Source organism: Wallemia ichthyophaga (assembly GCF_000400465.1).
Source record: "Wallemia ichthyophaga EXF-994 unplaced genomic scaffold scaffold3, whole genome shotgun sequence".
Lineage (NCBI taxonomy): Eukaryota > Fungi > Basidiomycota > Wallemiomycetes > Wallemiales > Wallemiaceae > Wallemia > Wallemia ichthyophaga.
Window position 1 is genome coordinate 196032 of NW_008806276.1, and position 15648 is coordinate 211679.

General features: G+C 44.3%; 7 protein-coding genes and 1 non-coding gene across 8 annotated transcripts; 4 read left to right on the forward strand and 4 right to left on the reverse strand.

Annotated features, from left to right (window-relative positions):
- Positions 1-294: 294 nt before the first annotated feature.
- On the forward strand, positions 295-2172 carry J056_003054 (Lariat debranching enzyme; the record flags this gene model as incomplete). The annotated part of the gene is made up of 9 exons (XM_009268358.1): positions 295-376; positions 426-517; positions 578-735; positions 783-904; positions 949-1034; positions 1080-1184; positions 1235-1700; positions 1762-2022; positions 2069-2172. The coding sequence occupies 9 exons, from the start codon at positions 295-297 to the stop codon at positions 2170-2172; spliced, it is 1476 nt and encodes a 491-aa protein (XP_009266633.1).
- A 519-nt stretch (positions 2173-2691) lies between these two features.
- On the reverse strand, positions 2692-2799 carry J056_004967. Its single transcript has one exon. It is a non-coding gene; the product is annotated as a tRNA-Arg (tRNA).
- Positions 2800-3773: 974 nt separating this feature from the next.
- On the reverse strand, positions 3774-5083 carry J056_003055 (uncharacterized protein; the record flags this gene model as incomplete). The annotated part of the gene is made up of 3 exons (XM_009268359.1): positions 3774-4613; positions 4663-4876; positions 4923-5083. The coding sequence occupies 3 exons, from the start codon at positions 5081-5083 to the stop codon at positions 3774-3776; spliced, it is 1215 nt and encodes a 404-aa protein (XP_009266634.1).
- Positions 5084-5223: 140 nt separating this feature from the next.
- J056_003056 (Translationally-controlled tumor protein-like protein) lies at positions 5224-6149 on the forward strand (the record flags this gene model as incomplete). The annotated part of the gene is made up of 5 exons (XM_009268360.1): positions 5224-5247; positions 5519-5527; positions 5578-5658; positions 5713-5859; positions 5910-6149. The coding sequence occupies 5 exons, from the start codon at positions 5224-5226 to the stop codon at positions 6147-6149; spliced, it is 501 nt and encodes a 166-aa protein (XP_009266635.1).
- A 583-nt stretch (positions 6150-6732) lies between these two features.
- J056_003057 (U3 small nucleolar RNA-associated protein 15) lies at positions 6733-8426 on the forward strand (the record flags this gene model as incomplete). Its single annotated transcript, XM_009268361.1, has 2 exons — positions 6733-7149; positions 7200-8426. The coding sequence occupies 2 exons, from the start codon at positions 6733-6735 to the stop codon at positions 8424-8426; spliced, it is 1644 nt and encodes a 547-aa protein (XP_009266636.1).
- A 40-nt stretch (positions 8427-8466) lies between these two features.
- Positions 8467-10309, reverse strand: J056_003058 (Beta-catenin-like protein 1; the record flags this gene model as incomplete). Its single annotated transcript, XM_009268362.1, has 2 exons — positions 8467-9261; positions 9311-10309. The coding sequence occupies 2 exons, from the start codon at positions 10307-10309 to the stop codon at positions 8467-8469; spliced, it is 1794 nt and encodes a 597-aa protein (XP_009266637.1).
- A 117-nt stretch (positions 10310-10426) lies between these two features.
- Positions 10427-10761, forward strand: J056_003059 (Vacuolar ATPase assembly integral membrane protein VMA21; the record flags this gene model as incomplete). Its single annotated transcript, XM_009268363.1, has 2 exons — positions 10427-10500; positions 10551-10761. 2 exons carry the CDS (start codon positions 10427-10429, stop codon positions 10759-10761), a joined length of 285 nt encoding a protein of 94 aa, XP_009266638.1.
- Positions 10762-10891: 130 nt separating this feature from the next.
- On the reverse strand, positions 10892-14942 carry J056_003060 (uncharacterized protein; the record flags this gene model as incomplete). Its single annotated transcript, XM_009268364.1, has 4 exons — positions 10892-12739; positions 12788-14183; positions 14231-14524; positions 14578-14942. 4 exons carry the CDS (start codon positions 14940-14942, stop codon positions 10892-10894), a joined length of 3903 nt encoding a protein of 1300 aa, XP_009266639.1.
- Positions 14943-15648: the final 706 nt, after the last annotated feature.

Sequence of the window (15648 nt, forward strand, 5' to 3'; positions counted from 1 at the left end):
GAGGATCACTTGCGAGCTGACGTTGTTCCTAGTTTCAGCTCGGGTTTAATGAGCCACTAAGATTATTGCAAGAAGTAACGCGCTAGATAGTTTGAATATTTCTATCGATTTTCGTCTCCGCTTTTGGTTGTACACAATTCTGCAATTGTCTCAAAGCGGCTACAATCCCGATTAGGGAGGAATAAAGGGTGATAGGTGTGACAAGGATATTAATAGTGTTTTGTTTTCATAATTGTAGTACAAAATTGTAAAAACCTTACATTTCAGACTTGCTCCTCCTTGCTTATTTCGAAGATGCTGCGAGTGAGTTACCGGTTCGCGGGGAGATTCCAAAACTTAGATAATTACAAGGTTGCTGTAGAAGGCTGTGCCCATGGTCTGTATCTCAGACTGTAGTCTCTGTCTCCCCCTCATACGCACCACAGGATCACTCGATATTATTTACCGCGCGATCGCTGAGAATGACAGGATTAGCGGACACAAGACACGATTACTCCTCATTTGCGGAGACTTTCAGGTGTGCTATATTAAGCCCGCACATCTGACTTGCATCTGACGCCTCGCTTCTGCGGTTCAGGCTTTGAGGAATCACTCTGACTTCAACACGCTTGCTGTCCCGCAAAAATACAAGCAGCTGGGTGATTTTTACAATTATTACAGTGGCAAGAAAACTGCGCCTATCCTGACCATCTGTATCGGTGGAAACCACGAGGCCAGCTCGTACTTCTGGGAGTTGTGAGTTTTCTCGTGGAAGTATTAATTACTCGGATTAATGCTCCCAGATACCACGGCGGATGGCTAGCTCCAAATATCTACTATCTAGGTCGCTCTGGCTCTGTAATGGTCGATGGCGTCCGCATTTCTGGCGCTAGCTGCATCTACAAGCCAAAAGACTTCATAAAGGGTGAATGGATTTTCATTATGACTACACATCTAACAACTCTATAGGATACTTTGAGAAAATCCCTTACAACAACTACACCCTGAGATCAACCTATCACATACGTCAGTTTGATGTTTCGAGGTTACTGCATGTGGGTACAGTCAATTTTCTTGCCATACTTCTCATCTCAAGACAGCTACCTAAACCAGACATCTTCCTCTCTCACGACTGGCCTCTTTCGATAGAAAGATACGGCGATACGAACGGCCTTATACGTAAAAAGCCTTTCTTCAAGGATGAGGTGGGTAAATTTTGCTACAGCAGTATCTCCCACTTATTTCGAAATTTCAGATCTCTAAAAATGAGCTCGGTTCACCACCTCTTCTCACCCTCCTCCAGAATCTCAGACCTAGGCAGTGGTTTTCGGCGCATTTGCACGTATACTTCAAAGCCAAGTGGCTGTCAGTGGCACAAAGTAGCAGCAGCGGCAAGCGTATATCTTCATCTCCTCACGCAAAGCAACCGTCTAAGCGTCTCAAGATTGTTGAAGACCCAACTGAATCTAATACTAATCCAGATGAGATAGCAATAGAAGACGATGTTGATGATCGGCCAGCTGAAGGGGCGAATGAATCAAAAGATAGACAGAAACACGACAGCAATCCCGAAGAGATCGCTATAGAAGACGAGGAAGGGGATGAAAATGGTATAGAGCAAGTAGACGATATTAGCAGCGCACCTCAACCATCCGATGAAGAGGTCACATATTTCACAGCACTCGACAAGAGTCTTCCAAATCGCAAATTCTTAGAGGCAGGTATTTGTACAAAGTTTTGCAGTCCTAATTTTAACATATCCATAACAGTTTATCAATATAGAGACAGACGACAGAAACGCCAGTCACAGGCCTTTTTTTACATTCGATCCCTATTGGTTAGCTATCACGCGCGCCTACCACCCCTTCATGTCTACACAAGACTCGCAGACACTGCCATTAGAGGAGGAAGCCAAGCGCGAGATAGATGTGCAGCTGCAGTGGGCAAAGGAGTATTTGAGCAATGTGGAAGTGGAGAGTGTGCAGCAATTCGTTAAGACTGCGCCAGGTGATGGTGATAGAGGATTCACATTCAAAGGACAACGTAGGTGTAATTTTTTTAGTACGTATCTCTGACCGGCTACATGCAGCTCACACATACACTAATCCCCAGACTGAGGCTTTCTGTCAAATGCTAGATATACCGAACTTTGTTAATCCTCAGCCGTGTGAAGGAATGCATCATGACTTATAATGCAAATGCGACAAAGGATAAGATACACAGATGCATTCGAAAGAGTATGATGAAGGACAAGCCGGGCTAGAAGAGCAAAGAACGCAGCCAATAGGAAATACAATGTCAGTTGATTAGTATTTATTGTACATAATATGAAGATAATAACATGGTATAAAGCATGCGCTTCTTGAGTGGGTTATTTGCCGGGTGTCTCGCCGGGTGTCTAAGTGTCAATACGATTCCGAGACAAATTGCCAGAAATGTTAACTTAGTCTCGTAAGTCATTCGAGGCATCGGATAAATTCTTAGGCCATCAGGATACGTTAATAATTGATTGGCGCCTACCTCTTTTGTCTCAGCGTCTGAGTCGTCGACGTCATGCAATGTTTTATGACGCACAAGAATGAATAGACACATGATTTCATTAGTAGGACTGAGGGGATAAACGTAAAGCAATAAGAAAAAGATTCAGCGAGTTATTCAACAAAGGAAAAATATCATAAGAAACACCAAAAAAGATTGGTTGTAGATTACCACTACTTCAGACGGGGCTCGAACCCGCAACCTTTGGATGGCTAGTTCAACTCGGTTTGAACCCTTCGATGATACTAGAAGTCCAATACTCTACCATTGAGCCACTGAAGCGCCCGTTGCGCTAATCGGTTGTTGACACTCACGAATTTTGTTACAAAATATTTCAAACATACACAAAACCTGAAATGCAGAAACATCATCATCTTTTTTTGAAGCATTTATGGACAAATTTGGTGTTTTACACGCTTTAAAATCTAGTTATTGCGTGGTGACAGTGCTAACACCTATTATAATGCAAAACCAAAACATATCAGCGAGAGAAGTGGGAATAAGAAACGCATCTCAAATCAATTTAAATTAATCAACTGACTAATCATTTATTGGTGAAAGTGATAGTATCTTCACAGCTATTAGCGCTTCGAGGAGCACCTAAAATGCGTTCAAAAATACATCGCCAAGTAAAGCAAGCTCGGAAATTGTGCAAAATAACAATTGATTGTTTACTATGTCTACCGAGCTCTATCGCTTTGATTGGAATTTAGGTATGCTACAGGGATTAATGAAAAGAGTTCGCTAGAGTGCTGGAAAACTCACAGGAACTCTGTATCTATTCAGCGGCTCTGATTTCCAGGATATACCTTTTTCAACTCTTGTCATCTTGCAATCATTATCGGGAATAAAGTAAAATGGAGGGATCACTAGCAATTTTGCTAACGATAGTAGTGGTGATAACGTGAATCTAACTTCTTGCATAACTTAATTCTAACGTATTTGAAACAAGTCTGATGACGTTTGTATTCTGCGCTCTTTCTTCGTGCTTGGGGGATGGGGTACGGGCAGCTTTCACAGACACAACGCACAACAGATCAGCATATGCATATAAGCGTGGGATTGGTCGACGCGTCAATGAATTGGAGGAAATGGAGATGGAGAGCTGGGGAAGGTGAACCCAAGAATTATATGTGCAGAATTTAAACGCTATAATCATACAAAAGCTTGAATGCCAGTTGTAGCTTTGCCAAGAATCAACGCGTGGCTATTTTAGTTGTAAATTCAGTGATACCCTAATAAATAGAACTTATAACTCACATATCGTGTGTACCTTCGTACGTGTTTGTGACGTGCAGGTTGTTAGCAATCCGACCGACATGATACTCGTCGGCCACACCATTACCGCCAAATATATCCATAAGCGTGCGCGTATGTTGCAAAGCCATACCGCAATTGTTGCGCTTCACGAGTGAGATCATCTCTGGGCTGTAGGTATTTGCATCCATCAGTCTTCCAACTTGCAAAGACGCGAGAAGACCCAGCGGAACTTGAGTAACTGCGTCAGCCAGTTTCTTTTGGACGAGTTGAAAAGACGCTAATGGACGATTGAACTGCTTTCTATCGAGGGCATATTCTCTGGATTGAGCAATAACATCTTCCAATGCACCCATCACACCCCACGAGATACCGTAACGCGCTTGGTTGAGACAGCTGAATGGTCCTTTGAGACCAGAAACATTGGGCAAAATGTGTTCTGAGGACACATGTACATCATCCATATATATCGATCCTGTAAGCGAAGCTCTTAAGCCCATCTTATTCTTGATTGCAGGCGCCGTCAAACCGTCCATACCCTTCTCAAGGATAAAGCCTCTAATTTTGCCATCCCATTTACATTTCGCCCATATCATAAACACGTCGCTAATTGGAGAGTTGGTTATCCACGTTTTGGAGCCGTTGAGTTTGTATCCATGGGGTGTTTCTTCAGCTATCGTCTCCATTCCGTTTGGATCGCTTCCATGTTGTGGCTCTGTCAGTCCGAAACAACCTACTAGATCGCCGGATGCTAGTCCTGGAATATATTTCTCGCGTTGCGCTTCGCTACCGAAAGCGTGGATTGGATACATTGTTAAGCTCGATTGAACCGACATTGCCTGTGTGGGTAGTGTGAGAGGGTGATTTTGAACAAAGTGAGTGACAAACCGATCTATATCCACTATCGACTCTCTCAACCTCCCTCGTGATCAAGCCGTATGCCACTTTAGAGACACCGGCACAGCCGTAACCGTCGAGAGTGGCGCCAAGGAAACCTAACTGACCCATTTCTTTGAGTATCTGACGATCAAAGTGTTCATGTCGTGAAGCTTCGAGGATTCTAGGCGAGAGTTGTTCTTGTGCGTAGACTTTCACGCTTTCTCTGTAGCACGTGTGAGCAGAATGCTGTGCAATCCAGCAGCACTCACTCAATTGCCAGTTCGTCTTCAGTTAGTAGCGTGTCGAGCTTGAGTGGGTCTCGGAAATCGAAATTGATGAATTTAGAAGAGGGGATGATAGTGCTAGTCGCAGAGGAATCAACTGGAGGTCTCTGCGTCGTTATAAATCTTCTGCCCAAATTTCTTAGCATCGCAGTGATTGAATGGTTAAAACGGGGTTGATGATAGCATCATAGCAGTTTGTCACATGGCTTCGGGTGTGCGATATTCACGGAGCACGCTGATTATAGTTGTACTCCAAATTTAGCTCTGATCAAGCTAGCTCACATCAATGGCTTATGACTTAGATTTCAAAGTACATTGATTGGCAACGAAAATTCAAAGATTTTAAAATTAATACAATAAGCCTCTTAATCTCCAGCTCTTGAATATCACACTGCTGGAAGAAAATTTCGTCTGCTCCCAAGAAGATTTTTGGCGTCTTCAGCTTGTTCTCCATCCATCAAACGCATATCAAAATAAAATGAAGGTGAGCTAAAATATTGTCGGAGCTGATGGGATAATGTACATCACCCACGCATTCTTCGATTTCCCCCTAAAGAACAACGCTGATGCTGTTATCATAGGTTTTCACAGTGAGTTTACTTTTGCTCAAAAGTAGTACTCCGCTTTAACATTAATCCAGGACGTTGTCTCCGGTGATGAGCTTGCTTCAGACGCATACCCAATGAAGGAGGAAGGCCCATTCTTGACTATCGATTGCGAAGTGAGTCGATCCATCCACGTTCCATTAGCATCCGAGCTCAACGATATATTCTAGGTAATCACCGTCGGCGGTGAAGGCGCTGATATCGGTGGTGACGAAGGCGGTGTAGACGATTCTAAGGAGCAAAAGATCAACTTGGTTCACTCTTTCGGTTTGAAACAAACTCAATTCGACAAGAAGTCATACACCGTTCACTTGAAGGTATTTTGAGATATTTAAAAACAAAGGCATAGCTGATTGAAAATTTGCAGGACTACATGAAGAACGTCGTTGATCACTTGAAGGCCAACAACCCAGAGCGTGTTGATGGCTTCAAGGCTGAAGCTCAAGCTGGCTTGAAGGAACTCTTGTCCAAGTTTGGTGACCTCGAATTCTTCATGGGAGAGTCATTGTCTACAGATGGTCAAGTCGCTCTCCTTAACTACCGTGAAGACGGTATTACTCCTTACTTCACCTTGTGGAAGGACGGTCTCAAGGGACAAAAGATCTAGAGTCCTTACTCGTATCATCTTTTCATCTTTATTCATATAAAAGTAAATTCATACATCAATTTTCTTGGGTCTTGCGAGATTTCCCTTTGTGTGTGTCTGCTTGATTCTGTTGATGATTGCAACTCTTTTGAGATTTTGGTTGACAGTTTTCTTGCTGCTGCTATTGTTGTGTGAGGTGTCTGAGACTGACATCGCAATCGTTCGTTGTGAATCGCGCTGTGAAGTAGTGAAGAATTGGTAAATATATAAATTATTGATTTAAGTTCTGTTGAGCCCTCATTGATGTACTACATAAGAACATTGAAAATTTTAGGCAAACAAGTTGCTAAAAGGAGATTCTTGTGTGAGATATTAGATAAGATCCTTAGAAGCATTGTTACAGTGTTTTATACGTTCGAAACCTTCAATTCGTAGGTCAACTATGAATGTTTCGATAATATTACTGTGTTATGTAGAATGGAATGTATAGCGCATTCCTATGAGTGAAATCATTTAATGGAATATCCGTTGAAGAATGCCTATGTCCATTGTTATCGCTGGGGATTGAGCAGATTAGAAGCTTAGGAGACATCCAGAGGCGAATATGCACTCACAACTACTCTCAGCCTCCCAATATAATTATCTCCTCGCTCTCTCAAACACTTCAAAATTCTCTGTCTTCCTCCTTCACCTACCAGCAACACCGAAAATGGACTACAGGAAGACGCTGCCGTTGCCGCAAACGTTTTCCCATAAAATAGGCTACTCCCAAGATTCAAAATATTTTAAAAGCTTCAAGTCAACTTTCGTCAAGGAGTTTGCGCCTATAACCAGCGTGAGCTTCTCACCAAGCACGCCGCATAGATTTGCAGTGACATCTGCCACCCGAGTACAGATATATACGCCTAGATCGCAGTCGGTGGTGAAGACGATCAGCAGATTCAAGGATGTTGCCAGGTCTGGTCAGATCCGTGGTGATGGTCGATTGGTTATAGCGGGCGACGATTCTGGTTTGGTGCAGGTGCGAGAAGATTGCGCGTATTAATTACTCAGCTAATGCTCTACTTGCAGGTATTCGATATAAACTCCCGCGCTATCCTTCGTACATTCGACGACCACAAGCAGCCCGTCCATGTTACAGCTTTCCATCCTACAGAACAAACCAAAGTTCTTTCAGCTAGCGATGACTGTAGCGTGATACTACACGATATACCAACTCAGACTGCGCTTCATAAATTTGACGAGCATTCTGATTACGTTAGGACAGCCAATTTCTCACCTTCTTCTCCTTATCTACTTGTTTCAGGATCTTACGATCACACGGTCAAACTTTGGGACACAAGAATGCAGCAGTCGGCCATGACCATGTCGACTGGTGGCTTACCAGTCGAATCCACATGTTACTTACCTGGCGCAGAGTCCATTGCGTCTAGCTCCGGTCCTATTGTGCGTATCTGGGATATCATGGCAGGTGGCAGATGCAGGAAAGCGTTCAGTAATCACCAGAAGGCTGTCACATCGCTATGTGTTGATGGTGATGAGAAGCGTTTGCTGACTGGTAGCTTAGACCAGATGGTGAAAGTGTACGATTTGGAGAGTCTCAACGTTACGCATACGATGCGTTTCCCTGCTCCTGTATTGTCAATAGCTATGTCGCCGGATAACATTAATCTCGCAGCTGGATTGTCGGACGGTACGCTTGCTATTCGTAGACGTCAAGCTAAGGGTGTAGAAGTCGCTGAAAAGATTGCTGAGAAGGAGGCTATGAAATCTGGTTTGTATGAGTACATGCAGGAAGCGCAAACTGTAAAACCCGTAACGCAAACCAGCGTCAAATCAGAGGGTAATCTTGCACACGACGAGTTTAAGATAGAACCAATTAGAAGATTAAAATTGAAAGAGTTTGACAAATATCTCAAGAAGTTCCAATATTCTGAAGCTTTAGATGTGACGCTAGCGAAGAAAGCTGCGCCTACAACCTTATTTGCGTTGTTACTCGAGTTGATCAATAGGAATGGATTGAAACAGGCTGTATCTGGACGCGACGATATTGGTCTTGAGCCACTTGTTTCTACACTAGTTAAATGGATAGTCGATCCACGGTTCACTGATATAGCTGTAGTTGTCGCATCTACTATTATAGACATATATGGAGACGTAGCTGGACAATCTGAGCTTATTGACAATCTTCTCAACAAACTGCGCAAGAAGGTTGACGACGAAATCAACGTACAGACGGATTTCATGAATGCTAGAGGTGCTTTGGATATGATATTTGCACAATCAACACTTAGATAGATTTGATCATAATTTATTGTAATTTATATATACAAACACTTTACAAACTACTCACATATTCGATGAGATGTTCCACAATTTCACGTTGTGTGGGTGATCCATCGTTATTTGAAGGTTGTTCGCCCATGTTATCAGCGTACTCATGTAGAATAGATGTAACATCCTTGAATGACACTCCGCGACGGTTGAGGAGCAACTCAGTGTGGTCTTTGATTCCGTCGTCTTCCATCACTAGCCAGGCCAAAACGTAGTCTGATAGCTGCAAGGTAAACAACCCATCTTCCAATCTACCTAGGTAGGCCTCGTCTTCTTCTATATCCATCTGACTATCCTGTTCAATGCGTACTTTCACTCTACTCGCAGCGTTTTCACGAATCTCCAACAATCTATCAACTTTCTCGTAATCATTCTCGACAAACTTGGTTAACAAACGAACTCTGCCGAGTGTGTCTGATCCCAAGTTGGAAAATAATGACACTAGTATACCCAAAAGATGTTCTTCCTGTTCTTGTACCGATACAGCTCCAAGTGCGCTCTTCTTATGAGGAACTTTATTCATGAATGCACCAAATAAGCTTGTCAGCCCATTGGCTTCGATAAATGCTTCACTATTGAGTGAGCCTTCTGGTCCTGACATGGCATGATCTAATGTCTTGATAGCGCGTGACCTTGACATCAACTTCTCCTGTGCTATCAGTACCATCAAGTCGACTCCTTCCGCATCCTTGAACTGAACCTTTGCGAGTGGTTCGGCCAGCACTGTACAGAGTGCGTTATAAGCGTTCTCCAGAAACTCCAATTCTTCAGCATCTTTGGGGTCTTTTTTCATATAGTGCTGAATTGTGTTGTGAGTGTTTTTGATGGATATTTTATATTCAACCCACCGACAACGACTGCAGAATACTATCAAGACCATCTTTTTGCTCCAACACGGCCATTCTATTCTTAGACGAATCCTGTAGCACGATAGCTAGGATTTCTGACGCGTATTGCTTATTCTGGTCGTACTCTACACGAGTGATGCGCTTGAGCAACCAAGGTAATATGTTGGTGGATGAAATCAGCACCTCTGCCAGCTCTGGCCTGAGTGAAATCAAATTCTCAAGTAAAGCGAGAGTATGATAAACACCCTCGACATCGCTATCTTGATCCTCGTTCAATCTCTTCAGATTAGATACCAGTAATTCTAATATCTGAAGCTGTAGGATGGTGTCTACGAATGAGTTAAGATGAATTCTACCCTGATCAACGTCATCTACGGCATCCAAGATATCCTCATCAGTCAACTCCTCTAGCACTTCGACCACATCAAGCGAAATATCTGTATTATCATGAGATAACAAACCAACCAGCTGCTCCGTTGCGCCAGTGTTGATAAGCTGTGGATAGGATATAGATGGATTCTGTGCGAAAGTTTTGAGTTGATGTAACGCGCTATCCAGATCAGCCTCTGAGTCAATAAATTGATGTGGATCGTCTGGGTATTTACCTCTAAGCTGAGTATTTTTGCTAATGACTCGCTCTAATTGCTGTAGCTGCTTCTTAATTGACGCTGGTGACAGTGTCAACTCCTCGCCGCCTTTATCGGCTTTATCGAATACGTCGAGTATTGTTGACTGCTCTTCCGTCAATCCGCCACCAAAGAATCTACCGTCTTCGTCGTCTTCTTCAAATTCGTCGTTGTTAGCATCAATGTACTCGACTGTATCGTCTTCATCTTCATCTGCTATCGTCACAGCTCTACCCTTTCCTTTACCGTTGTCTGGTGCTGATTGTGCGTCATCCTGATTTTCCTGAAGCCTGACTTTCTTGATTGCTTCCTCGGATGCTGGCTCGAATCTGCGTTTATTCTTACCCGAAGGTAGTTGAGGGAGCTTGAACATTTTAGAGACCTTTAATCAAATCTGTAAGTTACCGGATTCGAACCTAGGGCTCTCTAGAGAACTCACATCCATGATGATAGTTTCGATTCAAGATAGCGTTTCTTAATCTCAGACGTCATGGCGGGGGCTTCTAATCGCAAATTTCAAGATAAATTGCAATCGCAGGCGAAATCAAATGAGGCTGTTACAAGGTCAGTTCTTTTCCTCTACTAACTCCATTCCAGCTCACTCGGATACGTAGATCGTCCATGTCCAAGTTGATTGCTTTCTCGCTAGCTTTGGTTTTGCTACCAATATCCGTTTACTTTGTATCGCTGAATAGAATATTCACGGGTAACTCCACATACGCTGCCATTACAGCTGCAATCACTGCCAACGTCGTCCTAATCTCTTACGTCGCTATGGCCATTTTAGAAGATGACAGCGGCATCAAGCAAAAGAAATCAGAATAGTTCCAACATTATGTATTCCTAACTTTTAATTATACATGAAACAAATGAGTGAAAATTCTTAAAAACATTAAAACCATTAAAAACATTAAACGAGTGTCATTAAAGAGCGCAAATATAATAGCGTTATCTTTCAAATTGCATATCCGTACCCTGATTCCCCTTTCAAACTATACCCTGATTTGCTTTGTGGTAAATACGACACGCGATTTGAAGCTGGCTTCGCACTCCCTTCCGAGCTCACACTGCGCGCCGACATGGAATCCATCGACGATGCAGATGCTTCTCTTTTGTGAGAATACGAGCGTGGTGTCATAATACTATCAAACCCAGCAACACTACTTGCAGAAGACGTAGCCGTCAACGGTGGTGTCTGTAATGAGTTATTGTTGAAATATCCAAATGAACTTGACTGCTTGTTTGGTCCTAACTCATCTAATCTCGTTGGACGTGCTTTCCTTGTACTGTTGCTAGCTGCAGAAGGAGGCACTGACTTGATCGTGTTCATCGATTTGGAATTAAAAGATCCCAGACTACTCTCTACTGCTGCGTTAATACGTCGGTCATATTGAGTCGTACGCGAGTTGTGCTGTGGCGCCTCTATCGATGCTCTAAACGACTTCATCGATGGGAGCGATGGCACATGCTGCGAATCTCTATTGCGTACACCTTCCAATCCACTCGCAAACGACGTCTTCTGGGCTGGTGCAGAATATGGAAGTGTTGGAAGTGCCTTCTTCTCCAATTCCTTCTTTTGAGGAAGAAGTAAAGAAATTCTTTCTTTACTCTGCTTGCGAGGTGCATACTCTTCGACTGGTGGGACGCTAGATGAACGCGCTGCTTTCCATGCCGCATCCATTGCCATCCTGGCTCTTATCTGTTGCTGCTCAAGGTCACTGCGACGCTTCTCACCAGAGGGATCGGCGTGTATTGAGTCAAATTCATTTTCCATCGTATGCAGCCAGCTAGTGTTGCTCTTAGCGGCCTTGCTTGCGTTTCGCTGAGGCAGCACTGAGTTATCGATTGGCTGCTGACTGATTCTCCGACTCCTATTCTCATCCTTGTAGGGCGATGGTGTGGATCTGGGTACCGTCGAGATAGAGTTGGATGGTTTCAGCCACGTGTTGCGCGTGTTTTTGTCGTTATTTTTCTTTTCTAGCACTTGAGCCTGCGAGAGGACGTTGGGAGTGGCCTTAAAGGACGAGAATCGAGGTGGGTGAATCATTTTCGGCTCGCTGTGATCTATGTTCATATCAGCCTCCCTCAATCTTCTTCTACGTCGATTATTTGGTTGCTCGTCCGATGGTTCCGTCTCTTCCGCTATCTTTGGAGAAAGCGGAGTAGGCATCCAATCTCGCAAACTGAGCGACGATATTTCAGCTCTTTTCTGAGCTTGTGGTTTGGCGGTAGCATTGGCGGGTTTCTGATTGGCTTTTGGCGATGCTTCAGTAGCCTTTGGCTTGGGTGGATCAGCCGCCACTGGTTGCTCGGATATTCTGCGCAGCTGTGTCTGGAGCTTCTTCTGTGATTCCGGAGAGATATGTATCACCTTGTTGTCTTCCACCATATCCTCCTCTTCCTGAGAAGAACGCGACGAGTTTGAAGCGTTGGTGACATGGAATGTTGACCTTGTAGTGCGATCGTCTATTGAGCCATTAACACTGCAATTTTTAATATGATTCCCAGTTTGTGTTTGCACTGTTTCTGGTACTGTTGGTGCTGCTGATGCTGGCTTCTGACTCCTTTCACAGGTGATGCTATCGAGAGGGGACTCCGGTAGCTCAATTTCGTCGGGACCAACAGCGGGCAGTGCGATTTCTTGTGGAGGCGTTTTGTCTGTGTCTAAGAGCTCCACGCCGTCGTTTAGCTCTGGACGATCGCGGGGATCGAGCTGGAATGAAAAGGATGGTGGAAGGCTGTCCTTTGATTTCGATGAAAGCATGGACGCAGAGCCTCCCGATTGACGCATGTCTTCAAGCTTCTGTAGATCGTGTGAGGGTGAGTGTTTTGCCTTCCAGCCAATACATACCTTGGCCATGTCCGCTATCTTCTTCTGTAAAGCTTTGACCTCATCGTCATCATAGATTGACACTGAGTCACGTAGAGTTTTCTCCGTTTCCAGATCCTTCTCCAACTTGTGCATGTCTTGATTCGCCATCTTTGTTATGTCTTGACTTTCCGGCTTCTCGATATCGTCACTCTCTACCTTATCCATCTTCACGTTCTCTGCCTGCTCCAAGTTCTCGTTATCTACCTTGTCTACTTTCTCAGAATCATCATTGGTGACATCAAGTGATTGAGAAGGAGTGACGGTACTCAAGCTATCACGACTTGGACTGCTTGTCAATACCAACCCTGATATCTGCTGCGAAGGACTTCTTGTTGGACTGTAATCGAGTGCATCTTCGCTGCTCTCATCGCCCTCATACTCGCTTACTTTGAGTGGTGAGAGTGGTCTCAAGTCAAGCAGCGGCGGTGGGGAGGAGAAGTTTGAAAAGGTGTCTGAGAAGCCATCTTCCGTGCTTTTAGAGTCATCGTTAAATGAGTCAGTTGACATGTGTTTCTTGACGGCCTCCAAGCTGGAAAATATCTTTGAACGGTCCTTGGCGTCTTGGTCACTCTTGAAGAATTCACTCCCAATGGTGCAATGTCCCTCAACGTACTCAGACACGTTGAGCACATCGTTACTGCCGTTAGAGATCACCTCTTCATCTTCTCTAGGCGATTCAAACCTTTTTCCCTCGAAGAAACCAAATTTCTTCGAATTTGGGCTAGGACCTAGAGCCATCAGCGACGACTTGTCGAGCTCCTTCTTAGAGCTGCTAGGGCTGAGGACTGACTTATCGAGTTCGAACGACGTGAGTGAGTCGTCTTTGGTGTATGAATTGAGAAATTGAGAGGGATCGAAGCTGTTGTTGCCATCGTTGAAGCTGCTCAGAGTGCTACTGTTGACCATTTGGTTGTTTTCATGACTGATGCTGTCATTTTTGGTATCGCCAGTCTGATCGGCTGCGTTGTGAGTAGCGTGCTCTTTAGAAGGCGACGATCCAAAGCTTCGAGTGTCTGGTGTACCTGGAGTGCTGCGAACATTTACACTAATCCCAGAAGACGATCTTTCGTTAGGGATTGAAGATGAAGAGGAACCGATTTTGATAGCCTGCAAGCTGAATGGGATCGAGTGAAGTGAAGAGTACTTGTTGGACGCTCCACTATCCGCCTTTCTAACTGAAGGGCTTGAGTTTGAGCGCTTGCGAGTAGTAGCTGTATTTAACGCATTGTTGAGGCGTGCTTCGATGATTTGGCTCTCCTGTAACGGTGGTGCACCTGAAACTGTCGAACTTCTCCCCCTACCCAATATAGGTGGATTGGGGGGTAATCGGGATGGACGAGGTGGTGGTCCTGATTGCATAGGCGATGTGCGCATCCTGTGTTTTGTACTTAGTGAAAGTGAAACACACGACTCCTCACTCACGTTGAATAGATAGAAACGCTCTCGAATGACTCATCACTCACGCTGTGTCTTAAACTTTTGTTCCTCATCCCAAGTCCTTTGATTGATTGAGTGAAAGATACCTTTGCAGTGCGAGGCGGTGGAGAAGCACGCTCGTTCTCGTATGATTCCAACCTCTTTTTGAGAAAGTTGGACATTCCAATAAAGGGAATAGGCCTTCTAGTACGTGGTGGACGCTTCGGTGGCTCTGTTTTGGAAAATGAATTGATGTCACCACTAGGACGACCGAGCCTGGACGATTGAGAGTCTCTGTACCTGTATCAAGATTGAGTTGTGCTGATAATTGCTGTTTTACAATTTACACTCACTGGAATTCTATATGCGTGCTATCATCCCTGTTGCTGGAGGATGACATCATTGAAGCCTCTCCGCCGTGATAGATGGCTGGTATCTTGGGCACAGGTGGAGCAAAGGGATCAGCTTCCTTAGTGAAGAGCTCTGGTGACTCTTTGAATTGTTTGTCGGGGTTGCCAGCAGATGAGCTGGTGCTTTTCGAGCGTCTGCGGGTGTGCAGATCAGGTAACGGATGGATAAGGGAGTCACGTATGTCGTGCAAAGATACTGAGCTAGGGAATGGCAGCTGAAGCGGCCGTGAAATTTCCTTCTTCTTCTCCGCCGAACCAGGCTTCTTCAACTGAGACTTTGACTTTTTCTTGAACAATGTGAATCCCATGGTTTTTTAAAAGAAAGATTGACTGCTACACCGCTTTAGCTGCAATAGAAAAGCGCGCATCGTTAGTGATTGATTTCGTGAAAGGTGATGTAAGGGACGGCTTACCTAGAACGTTTGAGAATATGGGGATCTGTATGACTTGGCTGGAGCTGCTTGAATGAAGACTCTGGAGCTAATTAATTTGCTTGATTGGCTTTCTTACTTCTTTTCTTCTTTCAATAGCGCGTTACTCTCCTTAGTGTCGCTGCTACACTCCCCTCAATCCTCTGTGAGCGTCTGCGTTAGAATTGCAAGTGCCTGTTTACTCGCATACTCATTCCTCGCTGTTCATTCTCGAGTCTCTCCTCGCTCAGGTATGACAGCACGTCTGACATGCTCGGGAGGTATGGGCCTGACAATCGATACACGCTTCTAGACGTCTGTGTGTCTGACAGTGTGTCTTTATATCCGCGTTTTTCATATGCGCTATTATTTATCCTCACAGCGGGTAACTGGCTGCGGATGCTGCACGTGCATCATTAATAAGGTTGCGCGATGATGCAATACGATGCACAAGGTCCCAAGAAGAAATTTCTGGTACAATTTTGACAGCCTAATCTGACATATGTACGCGTAGCTTGAGTAAAACGCGTTGAATTTGGTATGAAATTGATCGAACTTGGATGTTTATGGTGAGGCGTTTAGCTTGAATGACTTTTCAGAGTTG